We start from the raw sequence: 21,368 nt of genomic DNA on the forward strand, positions 1-21,368 counted from the left end.
TATACCCCTCCCATCATACCTGTATATACCCCTCCCATCATACCTGTATATACCCCTCCCATCATACCTGTATATACCCCTCCCATCACACCTGTATATACCCCTCCCATCACACCTGTATATACCCCTCCCATCATACCTGTATATACCCCTCCCATCATACCTGTATATATATACCCCTCCCATCATACCTGTATATACCCTATACCCCTCCCATCATACCTGTATATACCCTCCCATCATACCTGTATATACCCCTCCCATCATACCTGTATATACCCCTCCCATCATACCTGTATATACCCCTCCCATCATACCTGTATATACCCTCCCATCATACCTGTATATACCCCTCCCATCATACCTGTATATACCCCTCCCATCATACCTGTATATACCCCTCCCATCATACCTGTATATACCCCTCCCATCATACCTGTATATACCCTCCCATCATACCTGTATATACCCCTCCCATCATACCTGTATATACCTCTCCCATCATACCTGTATATACCCCTCCCATCATACCTATATATACCCCTCATACCTGTATATACCCTCCCTCATACCTGTATATACCCTACCATCATACCTGTATATACCCCTCCCATCATACCTGTATATACCTCTCCCATCATACCTGTATATACCTGTCCCATCATACCTGTATATACCCCTCCCATCACACCTGTATATACCTGTCCCATCATACCTGTATATACCCCTCCCATCACACCTGTATATACCCCTCCCATCACACCTGTATATACCCCTCCCATGACACCTGTATATACCCCTCCCATCATACCTGTATATACCCCTCAATCATTTGATCATCAGGCTTTAAAAGACAGCGTATGCAAAGTTATTTTTTATCCCTCTATTCCTTTTAACAATAGAAAAGCAAGCACTGAAAGAACAAAAGAAACATTCATGATTATTTAAAATACATTTCAATTCTAAAATAACCATGTGACATCTAGGTTCGTAGGCCATGTAATTAACATAATTAACACAATTAAATCCCATTGAAGTGGTGGATCTTCAGATTCCGTCCGAAGGGTCGAAGGTCAAAGCTGTGAGAGTATAGCAATCCTGTGGGATGAAACAAATGCTGAAACTGACGATGAAATAGATGTAAGTGCAAAATCAGCTGACATCTTTACCTGACAGTATTAGAAAATGCAGAAACAAGTCTAATGCTGTTAGGTAAGATGCCATTGAAATTTGCATTGTGCAAATCTGTAAAAGTGTGGAATTAGTGTTTGATGACTCCAGATGTCCTTGACCGATGTCCAGCAGCATGTTACCCTTCAGGCTGATCATTTCTAATCATTTAACATCAAGGGTGGAGAAACAATGTGTATGCTAGTGCTACATCAAAAGCTACATTAATCACAGGTAACTAACGGCAATGTATAATTATATATCATATATATGTACAGGTACATGTATATAGGCATGCAATAATGACATTGTTCTTTTCAAACTGAACATAAACACTCATCACAACTGAGGTATATAAAAAAAATCTCTACATGAGATAACCTTATAAGTATATACATTTCATCAAAATTCTTTGTAATTAAAGTTTACAACAGTAACAAAAAATATCTAGCATGTACATGAGTCCTCTATTAAATTCTTGACAATTTTATGATGTAAAAAAACACTAGCCACAATCTGATTCATAAAGATACATATCATTTACAAGGGGAAAAAACATACAATATATCTAGCCTTAAGCAGAAGATGATACTGGAAATGTTGAAGCATGTGTCCGTCTGATTCAGGTATACCTACAATGTGAAGGACTGGTGCCATATTTTTATATAATCTTAATTCAAAAACATGTAAACAGAACAGATAATAAACTACCCAACCTCTCCACAAATGAATTAAAGTGCAGTCAAGCATTAAGTATTACAAGGCTAGACCTCACACCCAACACCATTCAAACCAGATGGAAGTCCAATAGGAATGCCTGAAACAGCTTCAGAAGTTTCAAAACTCTGGGGAAAATGTAGAACCATGGTCAGCCATTACTTATACCTTTCCACAACCAGATGGAAATAAAGTCCCAACAGGTAACAAGATGAAAACACGATCTACAGCCAACTTAAACAACCAGAAAAATACCAACAAATATCTTTCTGATTGATTTGTAGGCCATTTCAGTCATGCATTACATATGCATATTTAGACGGGACACAAACTTGGATCAGTAGATCTCCACGTGTACAGAGTATAGACCTCTCGCCTGGGGCAAGGGAGTTCAGTGTCTTTTCAGCTCCTGCACGCCTCACCAAGCTTTTAGCTGAGCCTGAACATTCCTCATGATATCGAGTAAGTGTAGCTAAATTACTAACGATTACCGGATATATGGACACACGCACACCAACATATTGAGGAATCCATACTGTACAGTGCTTATTGTGATGGTCCCATTTTCTCACCATGGGTGACATATTCCGTATCAAATTCTCTAATAATGATCATCTATAAATAGCCTATATAGGTCTACCTGGATGTCACAAGATTACTGTACCAAATACATATCTGAAACCATGATGAAAATCCTAACCCGGAGAAAATGTATGAATAATGCTGAATAGATCATGGTCCATTGAAGGAATATACTTCCCTACCACTGAGACAGGGGATAATCCTGTTAGGAGCTTTCAAACGGCTTACCTATAAAAAACACTGGCTACCCTGTATAACAACTGACCCCGTCCTTTGGCCAAATTAAGTGCTGAAGAAGTGGATGATTGACCATGCATACAGAGAATTTGAGTGAATTTATTAACAGCCGGTGGGACTCCTGATCACTTAGGTGTATGGGGCAATATTATAGGCGGTACACACATGGCGGGTGGAAAATGACCAAACCTGAACCTCTACTCAAACACACAAAAATGTTTTTTTCTGAAATTGAAATTATCTTCAGTCAATGTATTGCAGTATCTGGATCTTAATTTGACATCAAAAAAATGTATATGAACAAGATATTGACATAATATATGAGATATATTTATATCTCACACGATCAATACCACAGACATTGTAACCATATGTAAGACTTTCATCAAATCTACCGTTGAATTTGTCGTACAACACTATATTATTCAGTATCAACCGAAAAATTCTGACCTCAACTCACCAGTGAACTAGCTGACTTTATCCAACGTGTAACTACAAAGGCAGGTGTACCCATGGACTGTCCAACAAGAAATGATTACACACCAAGCTCCACAGAGAAAATTAAAACACAGGTTGTACACTTGAATTCTTGTCACATTCTTTTCATCCTAGCTTATCTGATTTCCCTGTGGGAGACTGCAAGCCAAATGATCAAATCGTACTATCTTTGTAGTCGGAGTGCCTTCCAGGCTTGGTACATGTACTCCTAATAGTTGTTTTATATTCTCCACATCTTTTAGTAAAAACACATTCAAAATATGGAAATTCCACTCCGATGAGGTGACTTATGGGACGGTATCGAGACCGCGACGAAAATGAACTTATAAATAAACCTCTTGCCGCAAAAAAAACGCGGCAATCACTCATACATTGTATATTGGCATTGTATAAAGAGGCCACACCCAGTTTGAAATGTAAATCTGGGGATGTGTAACCAACACCGTATCGGCCACAGATAACAACTGTAGCGTGGTCGTGTGTGTGCCACCACCGTGTCACTAGTTTAAATGTCTTGCATACGTCAATATAAAAAGCGCCTGATGAACACACGACAGAGAGGGCAGGCTCTGTCAATGGCTATAGAGGAGTCAAAGGATGACAGTTTGATACCAATTTCACCATGTTTAAATCACAAACATCTTGTCCCAGTTTAAGACACACCTCAAAATAATCACCTTCCCCTATACAAGTGATCAAGGTAAAAGCTATCAACACTTTCCGTGATAACCCACGCTACACCATTGTGAAGGACAAGCTGGTTTTTACCAACATATTTCACTCCCCCAAGTATGTCACAAAAGAAATTCCCTAAAACTTTTGTTTTCTCTGACTATGACAGTCATAATGAATGCACAGTGACTTGCTGAAATTCATCCTCATTTGACCCACAATATTAAAAGGTTTAATGTTAGTACAGATATATGATTTCACCAGATGATGGAGCCTATACCTTATAATAGTTAATATGACAGGTGAGGAAAGCTTTTCTCTCCGTGTAATCACATAAATACATGTTATTAATACCTAAAAAAACATTTCCCCATGCATTTCTATCATACCTGCATATATGTAAATATTTACAGCCAAAACAGTAATCACAATTCTTCAGAAAAATATCAGGATGTACAGGTAAAGCTTTGAACGCTACCTAAAGCATAGGAAAGAAGAGATAGTTCATCTTTTATAAATAAAAAAAATCCACAATGATGAGGCATGCTTTTATCTGGAATATTCCACACTTAAGACAACGTTTTTGTATATATTAATAAATATTAATATGTATAATATATATCAAACATACAAAGGGACAGAATTTTATGAGGTGACAGCTATTTTCTGGTTCATGAAACAAAGACTTGGACTTTGATTGTCATTAACCACAAATGTTCCTGTACATGTATGATTAATGTAGTGGTCAATGAACTGCACACCAGCTCATCCAATCTTTTATAGCTGTTATTGTAGATCAAATACAAAATGTAGAGATAAAAGAGTAGTAAACAGATAAAAAAAAACTATTGTACCCAAAAATAAACACTATATCTAATTTCAAATGAAGTTCTCTAATTTGTTCGTCCTTTTCTTTTATCAACATCTTTCAACTTAGTAAATGTTGGCTGACAGATACAAAGGTTCAAACTAGGGGGAGATAATTTAAAATTCAATATTAGCTGATGAACTTGGTAGCTTTCACTGGTATCTATATATCATAAAACGCTAAATAAAGTTTTAGGGTGAATCTTTTTCGAAGCAATGTCCACACAAGTTATATCATATGATGAATTAACATCTGCAAGTATTCAGACACCAAATATTCCTTAAAAGAATTTTCTATTTACCAGGAAATAATAAACCAGATCTTTTCATCAAAATCAATGTAAATATCTTTCTTGAAAAGTACCCTTTAATATCTGCTAGACAAACATATACCATTTCAAATGCAACTCCCCAAATTTCTTCCAACTTTATAAAAGAAACTCATAAAAGTATCAGAAAAAATTTGTAAACTGAAATTCAAAAGTTTGATCTGCAAATTATAAAGATAATTTAAATATATAATACAAAAAAATAAATTCCAAGCCCTATTAACAAGTATGGGTCATAAATCTACCTGTATATTGTAAATTCTTCATGAGCGAAACCTATAATTGTGTATAAATTGATACCATACATGTATGTTGAACAAAGTAGCCATTTGGAGCCTTACCTCTTACAAGGAGTTACAGTGTAGGTATCCCTGGTACAATTGCCAATCTGAACCCACCAACAAACACAGTCTAATGTCAACAAGAAATTTATTTGACAATGCCATGTACACTAGAGGCTAGTTCTCCGTCAATATTGACCTGCCTGTTTGTAGGTAGACAAAGGCAGTAGTAGTCATTCACAAACTTAGGATGGAACAATAGAACAAAGTTTTCCTTCCAAACCTTAGATTATAACCAATCAGGTATGATAAACTCTTTCTGTTCAAACATTTTTGACAAATAAGGACTCAATATCTTCCGATACTTGAGCCATACAATGGATAATGTAACTAGGATTATTTTTCCTCAATTTAAGATGTATACAAATAAGATCAAGAATCAATGTATCTTTATGGTTGAGTTTCAAACTTCTAAAATAACCTTAAAACTGTCCCTCTGTGTATTTCTCCTGTATTTTACAAAAATACAAATTATTCTAAGGAAGTAAAAGTCTTCCCATGCTATCTTAGTTGAAAGCTGTATATATAATAACTTTAAAGAGTGTATCTAAAATCGATAAAACATTCCTTTCCTATTTAACATGAATAGCTAATGGTCAAGGACCGTGGGGGAATTTCAACTCTCTTTGTCAACAAAGCCCTTAGTCTCCGGAACAAGGCTGGGGTCGAAGACCTGTGGCCCAGTTCAACATCCAATATCTGAGCAAGACAATCTCTACACAGAATAACGCTCATCGGTAAATTAAAAACACATTACACAAATAAACGAGAACAACGACTTGCTTGTCAGCGAACCTCAAACACTAGCAATCTTTGTGCAGTAAAAATCAATGTATTGAAAATCTCTTAAAAAAGAATTATCCGATATCCTGAACACACACAATTAAATTGATATGTCCACACGGTCTACATACGATATAATATACTGACGTCTGAAACAGTAGCTTTGTTACAGATTGGTATATATATCACCAGAGAAAGAGGCGCTTTTTATAGATTGATCACACCTTTCGTTGTCACAACAAAATCTTTTATTGATTGCAAGCAGGTGAATGGTTGTAGTGTTTCGTTGAATGCATCAAGATCTTGACATGGCAACTCAGACACACCCACTCTAGGGTAGTAGTTAATTAGGTGTCTCAAACAAAAAATTAGTCTGACAATCATGAAAAGGAAGTTCAAAACATAGAGATCAATGGGTGAAACAAATGGCAAATTTAAATCCACAGAGCATAAAATGGTGTAAAGACATGTGCATTTTAAAAGCCCTGATCTAAAATAAGATTAATTACATGCAATTTGTCGATGATTTGCTTAGTGATTTATGAACAAATACCAGCTGGTATATGTTAATATTATGTAAAAGAAATCTTGCATTATTAATTAGATTTAAATGTACCAATTATATCATTTACCTTTTATGGAATTTTAGCAGATTATTAACAAATAATTTACAAATATATCTAACAAAAATAATTCAATTTTGAGATATTATGAATGTGAATACTTGACAAAAAAAGATAAAAAAAAAAAACTTGGCTCCATTTTAGAGTACATTTCCACCTTTTAAGTCCTGATACGTGTACAGGTGGGAATTGGGTTCTCTCAACCGTGAACAGGATTTGAGGTATATCTACAGAAATCCATTAAGATAGCTCCATCTCTGTAGGCTATGTGTTGAAACGCACCAGAGGCGGCAGAAAATTTTAATAATTTTGGATGACTTTCAATAAAAATCTTTCTGATGCACTCAGCCAGAATGCTAGACTAATTTAGAGAGGACGCCATTTTCCCGCCTAATTCAGAATATTAAAGTGAAACACCCAATAACTGTCAGAGCCAGCTTTAATAAACCCTCAGGAATTTCAACATGACCGCAATATCTTTACAACTTTAAAACATATTCTAAAATAAGCACAAATCAAAAAAACCGATAAAGAAAATGTCATAATTAATATATGCCTGGGTAATAAAAAAATTCTTAAAAATAAAATTTGTAAATTTGTAAAAACTATATTTCTCAGAAAGTTTAAGCATTATTGACAACAAGAGAATTGTTTCCTTAAATTATGAGACTTAGATTACATGAATATATATACACACTAAAACCAATGCAATTTATAATCCATTCACAAGCTGAAAGACTTCACAAACTTACACACATCATCAATTATCATTCATCAAAATATATCTCTATCCTTGAGAAGATACACAACATCTGCTAGGCTTATTCAGTGAAAGTTAAAAACTAGACAAAATACAATGTACTACTTCAATGAAAGTTCACTAAAACACATAATGTAGAATTTTACCTACAAACTGATGGAATGGTGAACAGCTGCTTTAACGCAAAACAGATAGAGAATTTATGAAAAAAAATAACTGTACCTTAAATGTGAAATCTGTGCAGCATGGTGACACGATTTGGATGTTAATGACCTATGTCGACCAACTTCTATCTGAAAGTATCATGGAGGGCACTATAAAACCAGCTCTATCGTCATGTTCGTACAGCATCTGTAAATATCCTACACCCCCTTACCTAGTTAAACTGGGAAAATCCAGCATACAGGTAAAACAAACATGGCTGTACAAACAGGAGACACCATAATTATGTGGCCAATGACATCCTAGTTAGCTCCAAGTCCCTACCACAAACAAACCAATATTGATCCGAGAGATAAACCCCTCTCCAATCAGTCGGGATCATTGGATGGTATGGCCATTGGTCAAGAGGCTAGTATCAGTCATTCTGTTTGCAGTGTCCAAGCCAACCCTGTCAATAAAATCTTGTATACACATATGTAACAGGTGCTTCAGGTCTTTGTGTGCTATAGTGTCCCATGCTGCTGGTCAATTACCGCTCAATTCTCCAAAAATATTATCATTCGAAAATCGCAATATCTACCTGCAGTAATATTAAAAGGGACTAAAATCGTTTAGATTTCATACCAATACAATGTGACCTTGCCCCATATTCTCTGTAAAACCATTGAAAGAAAGTGTGTTGTCCACAAAAGACAGGCTTAAGAGTAAAAGTAACAGTCAATGTTTTCAATACCGAATTGCCTTGTAGTCAAAAGTCCATTTATGGATTAAAATACTGATCGAAAGCTAAAGAAATTGACATCTATAATACTATCCATACAACTATTGCCTGAAATACTAACTTTATTGCTGATCTGTCAAATTATCCAGTATCTTAAAACATTTCTTACAATATATTATCATCTTCACCAATAAACATCCCCTCTTTCTATATATATGTATATGTTAAAAGAGATTATAAAAGAATATCTGTTTCATGACATATATCCTAAGTCTACATATACGTAAATGATGTTTAATTGTTTGGATCTGGGCACTGTAGGATGTTATCCCACATCATCAAACTTATAACTTTACTAAAGCAACACTTTTGTTTTGGTTCCCTTTACCATTCACACATACAAGTGAAGAAAGTGTTAAAATACAATAAATGATTGTACATTCTAAATAGATATTACAACTTTCACTAAACAAGTAGGTGGTTGACTGGTTCCCAGTACAAGGCTTCTCTATACACAGGTACACTAACACTTGTATTCACACAAAGTAACACCGACGTACTCAAACCTAACACTGCCGATCGTAAATTCAAAATCAAACAAAGTCTGCATGACAACTAAGCAAAGAAAAATGTCAAAACACCTACACATTAAACATTGATCATAGGAAAAAAATCAATCATGTTTGTCGACAAGGAAAACATGTCAAGCACATTCAAACCGTACTGAACACCTGAGCGGTGTAAATCTTGTTTATAAGTATATACTGGTTATAACTGCAGTTCCCTCTAACAAAGAGGGTATTGATACTTGTATTTTTATTTAGCTAAATACTGGAAAGTATTCATGCATATATTCTGACTATTTATTATTTAAATTACTACTTGGTGTTATCATGTATAGTCACGCAAAAACTGATATTTCTTTTAAATGATAGCTTTATATAAAACAATCACAAAAAGAATTGTTGAATGTGTCCAAACTAGGGGAGACAATCACACCTTATTTCACATTAAAAATACAAAATCTAGTTATTTATTAGTAGGACTTAATTACTATCAACAATTTACCCTATAAAATTCAAATTCTATCATCACTTATATCTAAATTAAAGTCTAAATAATGCTTTTCTAAGCATTTCCACATATTTCATTAGTTTGACCTTTGACCTTATAACTTTAAATCAGGAATGTGCTCTATCATCATTCAAATGTTTTCCATCAATGTCTGCCAAGATGAATGTCTCGCTCACAAGAAGTGTTCAGCTTGGCGACAAAGGAAAAAAACTATTGTTATTACTTATTATTATTAAGTAGGTCAAAGATATCAAACTGCATGAGCATGTCAGATATATCAATACAGGTGCACTAAAAAAGTGTGACAAAAAAACTTTGATAAATTATTACATCTCAGTATCATATTTGAATTCAGAAAAAACACTTTGTTAAATGATTATTCACCTCTGTCAGTATCATATTTGAATTCAGAATAAAAACCTTTCACTGTGTAAAGTTTTCATTCCAAACTTCTGTAATCTTATAATATAAAATTATTTCAAAATCTAAAGAGTATAAAATCTTCACCGGGATGGATACTGATATGGACACATTAAGTTTTATTTAATGAAAATAAATCAATTAAACCAGAACTTCATTTCATCTCAACTTTTCCTAAATATGTTATATTACAAACAAATCAATAATCATGGGACAAATTGTACATTTTTTTTACATAAATAAAGCTTAATACCTTTAAAATCACAATTATGCATGTAACAAAATGCAAATATATACATATATACTGGTAGTATTAAACTCATCATCAGAAAGCTTAGTGGCTTTTCTTAGATACAAAGCAAGGATTTATAACCTCATACCATTTTCAAATAACCCATGTTTCATGTGAGCTAGCTTCTAAAACTTGTGATTATTACCTGTGGCGTATCAACAAAGTTCTAAATTAGATTGTTAATCAATACACAGTAGGCTTGTAATCCCTGCCTGGCACCCAATAACATCACACAATGGTCAGACTAGATAATCAACACCACACCAACACAAAGTACCTGATTTCCTCGTCCTGGATACAACTGTCAAACTGAGGCAGCTATACAAGGTACCACCGGTACGGTCCAGTATTCTCGTACTCCTTTATAAGTTCATGGACACAAAGCTCAATGAAGTGAGCTGCCATCCTGTCACTTAGTAACGAAATGAAACAGATACCTGCCATGCCTTCACTACCATTGATATTTCTTGTAACCATAGCAATGGAATAAACAGGCAAAAACCCCTGGCGACCATCTCATTAATACGGATATTTAGGCACTGTAAGAGCATGCAATATGACTTTTCGTTAAATGGAATGATTTCTTAACGATCGATGGACCATCATTACGTCCGATATATACTGAGCTAATGTACTAACTTAGACAGTATAATAATGGCCATGCTCTTACAGTTTTAACGGCAGCAACATTAGACCAAATAAGATCATGAACATTTACTTTTCATGTCTTCCCAACTTTCCTGGTTGAGATATGCTATTATTGATTTTCTTTCATCTCATCTCTTTGATTTCTATATCCATTCAGTACGAGATTGATCTTTAAATATCAAAATCATACCTAGAACAAATTCTATGATAAAAAAATCAATATATACCAGTGGCAAATTTTGTCTCCAGGACACCAAATCGGTTTACACAAATTTCAGTATTTATGAGACATGCCCAGACTCATCCAATTAGATTGAAAGCTGTCAATACTATATGCATGTATTGAGTCGCAGGAAACGAAAAAGATGCATCAATAAAATGACTATTTGTGACAGGAATTACAAAACAAAAAATGAAAAATTCTAATTATCATTTTCTGTCTTACTTTGTTTATTCATTCCTTTCTTCTTTCAACTTATTTAATTACATGAAAAAGACTGACATATGATCTTTGCAAGGTAGACAGATTAAAGAACTATAATTGTACCCCCGATAGACAAGGAAAATGTTAAAGGGAAAACTCAGTCTAAGAGTGTATGAAAATTAGCACATATTTTGGAAACAAACCAGTTCTTATAGAAATTAGATTAGTTGGTTTTACTGTGATATGCCAGAAAAGCCCACGGTAGTGAAATGTATTCATAATGTTCAAACTCGCTTACTGTCCACAATTCTACATATCTTTTATGCCGAACCCTGGCCCTTGCTAGCCTAGTTTAGTAAAGAAATGTTTGTCTAGAACTGCTCAAATTGCTCTTACAGTAATGTGTTTACCTTATTAGATGCATGTTCTTGTCTAAAAATAGTTTCATCAACTCCTCAGTGGTTATGTATTGCACTTGTTTATACATGTATGTGTGACTTTGGCTCGGGTATGGGTACAGCGTACATATTGTACCTGCTTAATCGTATTGATCAACGATTTGGAATTCAATTCTTCAATTTTGTTATTAAGGTCTAAATTAAAATATTGCTTGATTTTATTAACCCAATATATCATTAAAAATTTAAAATATTTGATTTTGAATCATATCCTTTTATTTTAAGAGTGTGCATTTAGGTATTTAAATTTACACATTCTATTTTGTGGTTACCTCATTTCAGTAGACCTATACAATGAACGATGATGATGTTGGTATTGCAAGGGCACAGAAGTGATTTGGATGAGGGATCAAAATAATTTTTAACTCAAGATTGGAAATAAAAAAATATGTTGAGTAGGGCCAATTTTTGTAAGCAGGTTGGGTAATAGCATATATATTTAATAATTTAAATTATAGGCCTAATATGAACTTATGCTTGAAAAAAAAATGAATATTTTTGCTTGCTTCATGATTGCTCTGTAACTGTGACAAAATATTTGTTAAGTAATTTAAAAACAAAGACTGTAGTTGACAGCCCCTTTAGGAAATGTGAAGTGGCCATTTAATGTCAGCTGTCATTGACCACACAATTGACATTTGATCTGGTGTGAGATTGCTATTCTACATACATTGTATGGCCAGATGACCACCAATTTTATCTGCTATTGGTATAGATGGCTATCAGTTATTACCAGTTGGCATCCAGTAAAACGGGCATAACGGTCAGTTTATATATCTATTTCAATCAATTAGTGTGACCAATAGCTGACCGTCACACGGTCAATCACTAACAATTATTGACTACTGATCACTGAACAGATCTGCTTACAGTTTATATCAAGGACTTCACTTTGTTTTGGATGAGTCTGCAATCAGTTTTAACATTGAAAACTGACACCACTCAAAGGTATGGTTAGCTTAATCACTTGGCATTGCTAAATTTGTTATGGACAACCCAAATCTCATTTTTTATTTACCATAGAATCTATGACAAGAGACTTTTTGTTAAAATTAAATTGAAGACAACACCAATTAAACATTGTAATTAATTACGATTAATTCATAATTATTTTTAAACGATGTTTTGGATCCCTTCACTCTCATTCACAGAGGATAGCCACATATACAAATATATAAAGGTTATCAGGTAAACTATACTGGGCCATACTTGAAATTAAGTCAGCAACAAATAACTGCTCATTGTCAGCTGGTCAGTACCAAGGATATATAATAAGTAGGATAATTTCTAGGCTAGTTAATAATTGCCCTTTGATTTGCACCAACTCTAAATGTGCAATGTCATGCCGGTATGTACGTGTTCAGTTGAGGCATTAAGATTATATGTGTTATGGGGGTGATAAAACCGCACATTCACATTCCAGTATCGATCGCCAGAATAATTCATGTCGGCAACGGTGTATTAGCCTCAGATTTAAACGTACGTTGTACGCAAGTATTCAATAAAATCTGTGCCTACCTGTCGCTGCTTCTTAAATTTCATAAATGATTCTTGCAAATTCTTCTTTCCTTCTTTTGATTTCATGTCGCCAAAGTCAACAGTGAATGCCTCACCAGTCCTAAGTTTCTTACAGGTGCCGGTGTCCTTGTGCACCTGTCTGACTTCATCGGAAGACAGGTCGGCCATGTTGACCATTGACCTCTACCCTTGTCGCGCTTGACATACGTTTGTAGTATTTCACACCATATTGATTCGATCTAGTGAAGTATGACGGTCATAACAATCTTACATTGTTTCGTGTAGCCTATTGATCACGAGGTTATAATCTTGGTGTATTACATGCGAACACAGGTTGTTTCGCAAGCGCCTTGACGATTTCAAAACAATACTCATGCCAATATATCGGCGTGAAATCGATCGTGATTGGCTACACCCGCCTAAAACATCCAATGAAATCAGCTGTCTTATACACAGGCTTATACTAAAAGTCGAAAGATATTGACGGAACTTACATCCGGAAAAAATTACATACTTTCATGAAAAGAGACAGCATTTGTACACATATAGATCTATATACGTGTAGCTGATATACATTAGGGTAGGTAGTAGAATGTGTTCAGGTAAATAAATAACAAAATTGGATTCAGAAGTATGCCTTCTAAAGGATACCTTACAGCGTATGTTAGTTTGAAACACCTAATTTCAAATAACAGTAGTACTTAGATCTAGTAGTGTACTTAAAAACTCTAGAATCTTTCTAGATTTTTATGAAGTAAGGGAGGTAAGAACCATAAGTTTACATCTACATCTATATGCTGTTAAAGATAAATGTATTATTTCGACGCGGAAACATATATCTAAGACTTTCAAATTCACTTCCAAATTAGACTATATCCACTATAGCTATTTATCATACACAATATGTTCTTTAAATATCCAAAAAGTTCACACGACTATATTATAAAACATATACAGGTCTAATATACAGCGTATGAAATTTCACATGCAGAATGCCTTTTAGAAAATGCCACGGGGATGACGACTAAAGTTATGTCAGATCAAGCATGACTAAACACTTCCCGCCAAGACAATTACACACCTAATATTTGGCCTGCTGCAGATGACACTATTTATGATACGGTCCAGTGAAGATACAACACAACGACTGGACGAATCTGTGGGATATTTGAGTTTTAAGTAAATATCCTTTTAGAAACACCTTTTTAATGATACACGAACCATGATCGATCAATTCATTTGAGTTAAATAGTATTTTTCCTTTTTGATGACGTTATTCAACTCAAGCATGACGATAGAACGATGATGTCGTGCATGACTGTACCCACAACCTGTCGCAAAAATAGAATGTATTGATCCTGCTCAACGATACGTTTCGTATATGCGGATATCTGTCTCCAAGCAACTTTGTCGACAACCAATCAATGTTCTAATTGCTATCGTTGGTAGCCACCCGACTATAGTGGGTATAAAGACAAACTGATAGTCAACAGAAGCTTTGCTGACTCATTATCGCTATTTCACTAATGGACCCCGTCTCTCATGACTGCATTTTTATTTTCTAGGCATATGATTCTCAGTAAACACGATTTTTAAATAGAGTTTTTTCTGGACTTCCCGAACTCCTATATGGCGTTTTATCTGAAACCGCCATATATCTTTTCTCCGTTTGGATTTTCCATTCGTGCCTCTGACTTTATATATACGACTTAGTTTTAACGATATGAAATTGTATCGTCGTGTATGAACCGAGCTTTAGCAAAACTAAAAAGTATGTTGACGTAACAGTAAACTGCAATAGAGAAAACTGTGAACATTTGACGTTATCATACAATTCACTAGATTATACCACACGTACCTGAAACTAGATTTGATACATTTCTTTTTTTATTGAATTACTGAATATTTCAAAGCACTGTCAAAGTACTAGCAGCACTTAAAACACAGGCTCACGATAAGGACCCAGAAAAACCTCCATCCAAGGCGCATCGTCCCGCCAAGATAGATTACCGATATCGGAACATACAAAACACATGTTTTACGAACTGGACCTCAAAATCTCAAAATCTATTGAACCATGCCTACAAATATCAACAAATCTAGTTCAACGTAATGTCAAATAGAGCAGTTAAGACTCTGGGACAAGATGGCTATTTCATCAGGCTGCACACTTCGTCATCTCAAAACATACGTAGTTTTCATTTTTGGCATTATAGCAACACAATAATCATAGATTCTAATAAAGGTACATCACATTCGACTTTTAAAATTGCAACAAAACTAGTACATTTGAAAGTTGGACTGGTGTTCAAATTTCCAGAGTAATCTCCTGCTTACTGAGATTTACATTTGAAAACAATTATGCATTATATAACAAAACATATGACAAAACAGTTTTTCACAAATAAGTATACGAAATAAGCTCAGCATAATTTTAACCTTAACTATACAACGTCATGATCATAAGCCTTATCTTACAATATTTATATGGTGCAGGCATTTTTATGTGTTTGCAAATATTTGGATCCTAGGTTGTCATGTCGCCATTTTGGAGCACGGTTTACCAACAGACACAATCGCTTTTACTTCATGACATAACTCGCAAAATTTCAAAACCGAGGCGTTCGTTTTAATGACGTAACCATAGTGATTGCAATCCGTACAGAGAAGAGTCACTTGTCATGAAGCGAGTGAAAACACCAATTGGTACCCTGTGCGTCAGAATGGCGTCTTAAATAAAATCCAATCAAAATATTTGCAGAAATATTGTGATATGCATATCAGAAATAGGATATTGACATATTGTAAATTTGATATTTCCTTTAAATTTAATTGCATGCATGAATGTTTTCGTAGTTATGCACGTATAATTTCGTAGTTTAAATGTATGAAATGAAGCTGAATATTTCAAATTACTTATCTAAAAATTATGTTTATATAATCTTTAAATAGTTTTCATGTGCTGTACATTAAATGGTTTAATTAAATAATTTTCTGATAATAGTTATCGACCGTTTTCTGACGTAGTTGTCTGACCTTGAGCGATTGCTCATTTACATACCACGCAGACACCATACGTCAGCCAAATAGAACGATAACTACTATAAATATAGAAATTCAATGTAAATCATATGTATTAAGTACGTACAGAATACTAAATTACTTACTAGAGCAGCGTTTACCATATTTCTGATATAACGCTGTATATGTACATATGGGACACCACATCAATCATATACGAAACTTAATTCATCCTACCTTAAAATGAATCATCGATTTCTTCTCCATTTTCGTCTCAGTGTTCGTCAATTAATCGTTCACGGTGTTACGACATGATGCACGTGTGCCTAATTAAAACATATATTGTTTGTTTAGTTTTGATAAACCAGACAAGAAGGCAAATATTAATTATTATGAACGAAATAAAGCCTACCCCAAATGGCTGTATAGCAACCCCTTTACGAACTGCAATTATAAATTGAAATTGCTATTTTATTGCTTGAATATCCAGAAGTCTATACCTAGCGTCCATAATTTTCGCAGACATCTATTTCTTTTGGAACATACATGTAAGAGACGTCATATTTTTTTTTTATTTTGAGGTATTTGTTAAGAATTACTTTGATTGTTAAGCTCCTGCAGAATTTATTGGGACTATGGACTGTAGACTGGCCACCAGTTTCTAGAACATTGGAGCATCACTAAAATTTGGTTTGATTATTGTATTTTTGTCTCTTCTACATGTCTGACTCAAACTAGTGGGAGACAATCTATTATAGGACTCTACTTGGAAGCCTTATCCACAGCTTAGTGTCTGATAACCAGTCTTGGCCAGATCTCTCATAGATTCCAGTACAATGATGCATCTTTATAATTCCACAACATGTTGCTTAATATACACATTCTGTTGATAATATTATTTTAGAGTTTTAAGCTACAGAACCATGAACAATGATCATTCGATAATGACAATGATTGTTTCTATGAAAAAGAAATATCTTGTACACAATCTAGTCGCGCTTATGTAATACAACGCGATGCCCCATATGTGCTTGCCCCACATATAACTAGCCCAATCATTGTATAAAGGATATATGTACAATCAAATTCATAACGATGTTCTTACTTTTAATGCATCAAATAAAGCCAATATTGACAGAAAAACAACATATAGCATTTATCATTATTAAGGAAATCTTTTGTGCAGTTATTGTTCTTTATCTGGCGGTACATTTAAATCAATATTGTCCCACATCCTCTTTTCCTACAAATCTTGTTAGCCTGATAAAATTATAGAATCATAAGTGTTTAACCATTTCAATTGTACACCAAATATTGTTGTCCTCAGTTTTATTGGTCCATTATACGTTTAATTATTCATGGTAGTGCCACTTTGAAATAATTGACTAAGTAATGTACTTATTAATTGCCAGGTTATTTTAAGTTCACTATCATTTGTCAAATAAATTCGGCCCCGTGATATTTGGACTGATCTTCCTTAGCCTTTTAAACATTTGAAAGTTAATTTCGTTTTTGGCTAATAAATAATTGTTGTTTATCAAATGCCAATCTAGCTACATGATTAATACTATGAAACACCGTTTTTATTCACATCATTATTGCATATTGTGTTTGATATTCTTCATGTGTGAATTTAGATATGTAACGTGACGCTACCCCAATTGGCACACTTTTTGAAGAAAATTGTTAAAATTTTCTTACGTGGTCTTGATCTAGATTTCTCTTTTAACATTCCGCAAATAGATGCCTTCAGGTTTAATTTCATGATTGTAAGCAGTGCATATATTTATAAATAGAGAGCTTTGAAGGGTCAAGCCCTGTGTTTCAGCAGGTTTGAGTGCCCAAAATGGTAAACCTCATAAATTTGATTTGATTAATAAATGTATCGATATGATAAAAAATGTTTGAATTAATTTAAGGGAAGTATAATATTTTTAATATTTTTTAATATTTTTAGTCGATTTAAGTCAAATATCTGACAAAAATATCCAATTCCGCAATTGTTTTCCGTGTTTTAAAATATATGGTCTTTTTAGGGTTGTCGTACGACGTCGTTTCCCAGATTTTTTCACAATTTCATCATTTTCATGTTTAAATAGAGATAATAAACCTCAGGAAAGAATATGACGTATAAAATTGTCACAGTTACTGTTAAGCACCTTAATATTTGTTCGGGACGGTTATTGTCAGTTTAAATTGTAAATTGAAAATTCTGCTTCATATGTATCAAAAGTGTACCAATTTGGGTAGCGAACCAATTTGGGTAGACCCACGTAAGGATAATCATTAACAATCTGTATCCTCCATCGATCATAATTTTATTTTGTGTATAAAACCCTATTTCAAACTGATTATCATATGTTAGTTCATATGGTACTGTCGCGGTTATTAGTGATGGTCATTTATCTAACAATATTCCGTACATGTATTGTACCTGGTATTTGTTTCCTATGAATACCACTCCATAATAGATTTCTAGTGATAATTAATTAACAAACACAAACTTCAGATAATTTCCATTTTAACGGAATTATATTTTATTTTACACAAATTATGTTGTCAATTATTAATTAATTATTAAGTGTTCGAATTCCTGAACACCAGACGATTTTTTTAAAATAATAAAATTAATGTTTAGTCGTCCTGTTTTTATTATATTTTATCTTAATTTGTTTTTAATCTCGCCCTCAGCCCATAACAGTTAAATAACGTTTGTCACCACTTTATGGTTTACTGGAACATTATCTCAAGAACATAAGATACTTGTAAACAGATCAGATTATTACAAATAACTTGTTAAAGAATTACATTGTTTAGCATAGATATTGAAAAAAGAGGACTTTGATCTTAATCTGAGTCGGAAGGTTGATAAGACTAAACCTCATTAAATTTCACGTCAAATTTCAATAACATGTAAACACCACCAGATAATTTTTATTAGAAATAAGAAGGTCCTGGGTGATTACCCACCGATAAAAACTGTTGGAAATTCTCACCTTTTGTAGCAAATACATTTTCTCCCTGTTCCATGATCAGGTTCCTTCATTCTCCTGTCACCTAAAATGAAAAGGAAAAGAAATTCAGATTGGGGACGATTTCATTATTTTCTTATCGATTCTTATTTAAGCTTATGGTAATAAAGCACTTGATATTTTACTTCTTCGCACGACGAAAATCAAAAGAAAAAATATAAAAGACACCAAGATGAATAAAATATGGTCATCAATACTAGTTGGAATATTATTGTTGATACGAAAATTTACGTAAGGGGGAAGATAACATAATTTGTTTTATTCACTTTATTATTACATTTATTTATTTATTTATTTATTTATTTATTTATTTATTTATTATTTCGTTTTATAAATACGTGTAATGATTTTATAATATATTACATTTACAGCAACTATTAGAAATACATATATAATATATATTAGAAAAATATATTAGAAAATATTAGAAACCTCAATAGCGTAGACTCGTATGTAAAATCACGATCCTTTTGTGGAAATACCAAGGCGTACAGTACCAAATTTATTAGGGGCTAAGAGGGGGGATTTAGCACAGTCACAATTTCAAGAACGTTCAGACAAAATGAAGAGATATGTGCCATACAACTGGCATTCTTCTAGAACTCTTGGGTGCATGGCACTACCGTTCAAAAGCAATGAACTAGAAAAAAGGTCAAACACGATGCCTCTGTGTGAATAGCAAGGCACGAAAGATAGAAGGAAACACATCAGAATATTTGTAACCGGTTTTGGCAAGAAATTTAAATAGAAATTTTGCTATTAGCAAATGGTGCAATCAAAAAATCTAAAACAGATACAAATATCAGGTACTTCGTCATCATATCCTCCGCAGGTCTAGCTTTCTCAACAGTTTTTTTTTGTTGCGTAAATATATTTTGACCTGTAGTTACAACCCATACACATTTGGGTATAACATAAGTTGTATTTCAGTAATAATGATTGCTTTCTATTCTTTTTATATTGTGTACAATGGAAGGTTGTCGTTGGCATAACATTGTATTTCTAAGATCGACTAGAGCAAATTGCTTTTTAATTCAAACTACTTTTTACTAATGTGGGTTTTTTTTCTACCAAATAGTTAATTACTTTTTTATTGTTCCTCGCCTTAGTTCGTTTTCCCTGGTATCTCATTGCTTAATGTTCTTCTCACGGGATTTTATTATAGACATGTATGATCTAAATATACAAAGTACTTGTTTTGAAAATATATTTTTAAAACAGGCGAATTAAAGAAGGTATGAGGAAGCTAAATATTAAAAGAAAGTAACTGATTGGCCAAACGATGTGATTCAACTACTCAAAGAGGAAATATTAAAATAATCTATCTATCGATTGTTCTGTAAAAATGTTAATACTGAACACAATTACAATGTTTTTATTTAAGCATCTATTTTATCAGAAGACTCTTGTACGGTTCTAGGAATAAGGCACTGCTTGATCAGTCCAGATTTATTTCAAAACTACCAAGAATTTTTAAAGACTCTATACCAAAAGACTACTATACAACAAAACATCCGAACAAGATTTGTGCAGAGCAGAGGCATTTTTAAAACTGATCAAATTGCTAAATAGTAGAACATATAGGAAATGGTAGATACATCTTTTTTTATCAAAAGTGCTCAATGTACTCGGATCAACATGAAGAAAATTATATTTCGCCATCATTCTACAACAGATTGATTTTATAAGATGTTTTAGTGAGTTATACTTATCATATATGGAACCATAGTATGAAACATAGCCATATTTCCATGTTTAATGTGTAAATTTTATATCTTATTCGTCATAAATATCCATACGAAAAATGCATTTTAGATCCATTCCGAACCCATGCAGACAAAAAAACCTCTTACATATGTTTATCAGATTGTACTTTAAAATGCTTTCCCAAACAGAATACATTAACATGTCAATGTATCTTTTAATGCTGTTCTACGTACATTTTCCGAGTTGATTTATTCATAAAAGTGATATATCTTAAAATATAGCTTTAGAAAAAGGCTTTGATTATGTATACAA

General features: G+C 33.6%; 1 protein-coding gene across 1 annotated transcript in view; it reads right to left on the bottom strand.

Annotated features, from left to right (window-relative positions):
• LOC138315737 (uncharacterized) overlaps positions 1-13,665 on the bottom strand; it is a 56,820-nt gene extending 43,155 nt beyond the window's left edge. Inside the window, exon 1 of the mRNA XM_069256984.1 lies at positions 13,297-13,665. Within this exon, the coding sequence (XP_069113085.1) occupies positions 13,297-13,473 (177 nt within the window). The 5' untranslated portion in view covers positions 13,474-13,665. The remainder of the gene's footprint in view (positions 1-13,296) is intronic.
• Positions 13,666-21,368: the final 7,703 nt, after the last annotated feature.

This window comes from Argopecten irradians, chromosome 1 (genome assembly GCF_041381155.1).
Source record: "Argopecten irradians isolate NY chromosome 1, Ai_NY, whole genome shotgun sequence".
Lineage (NCBI taxonomy): Eukaryota > Metazoa > Mollusca > Bivalvia > Pectinida > Pectinidae > Argopecten > Argopecten irradians.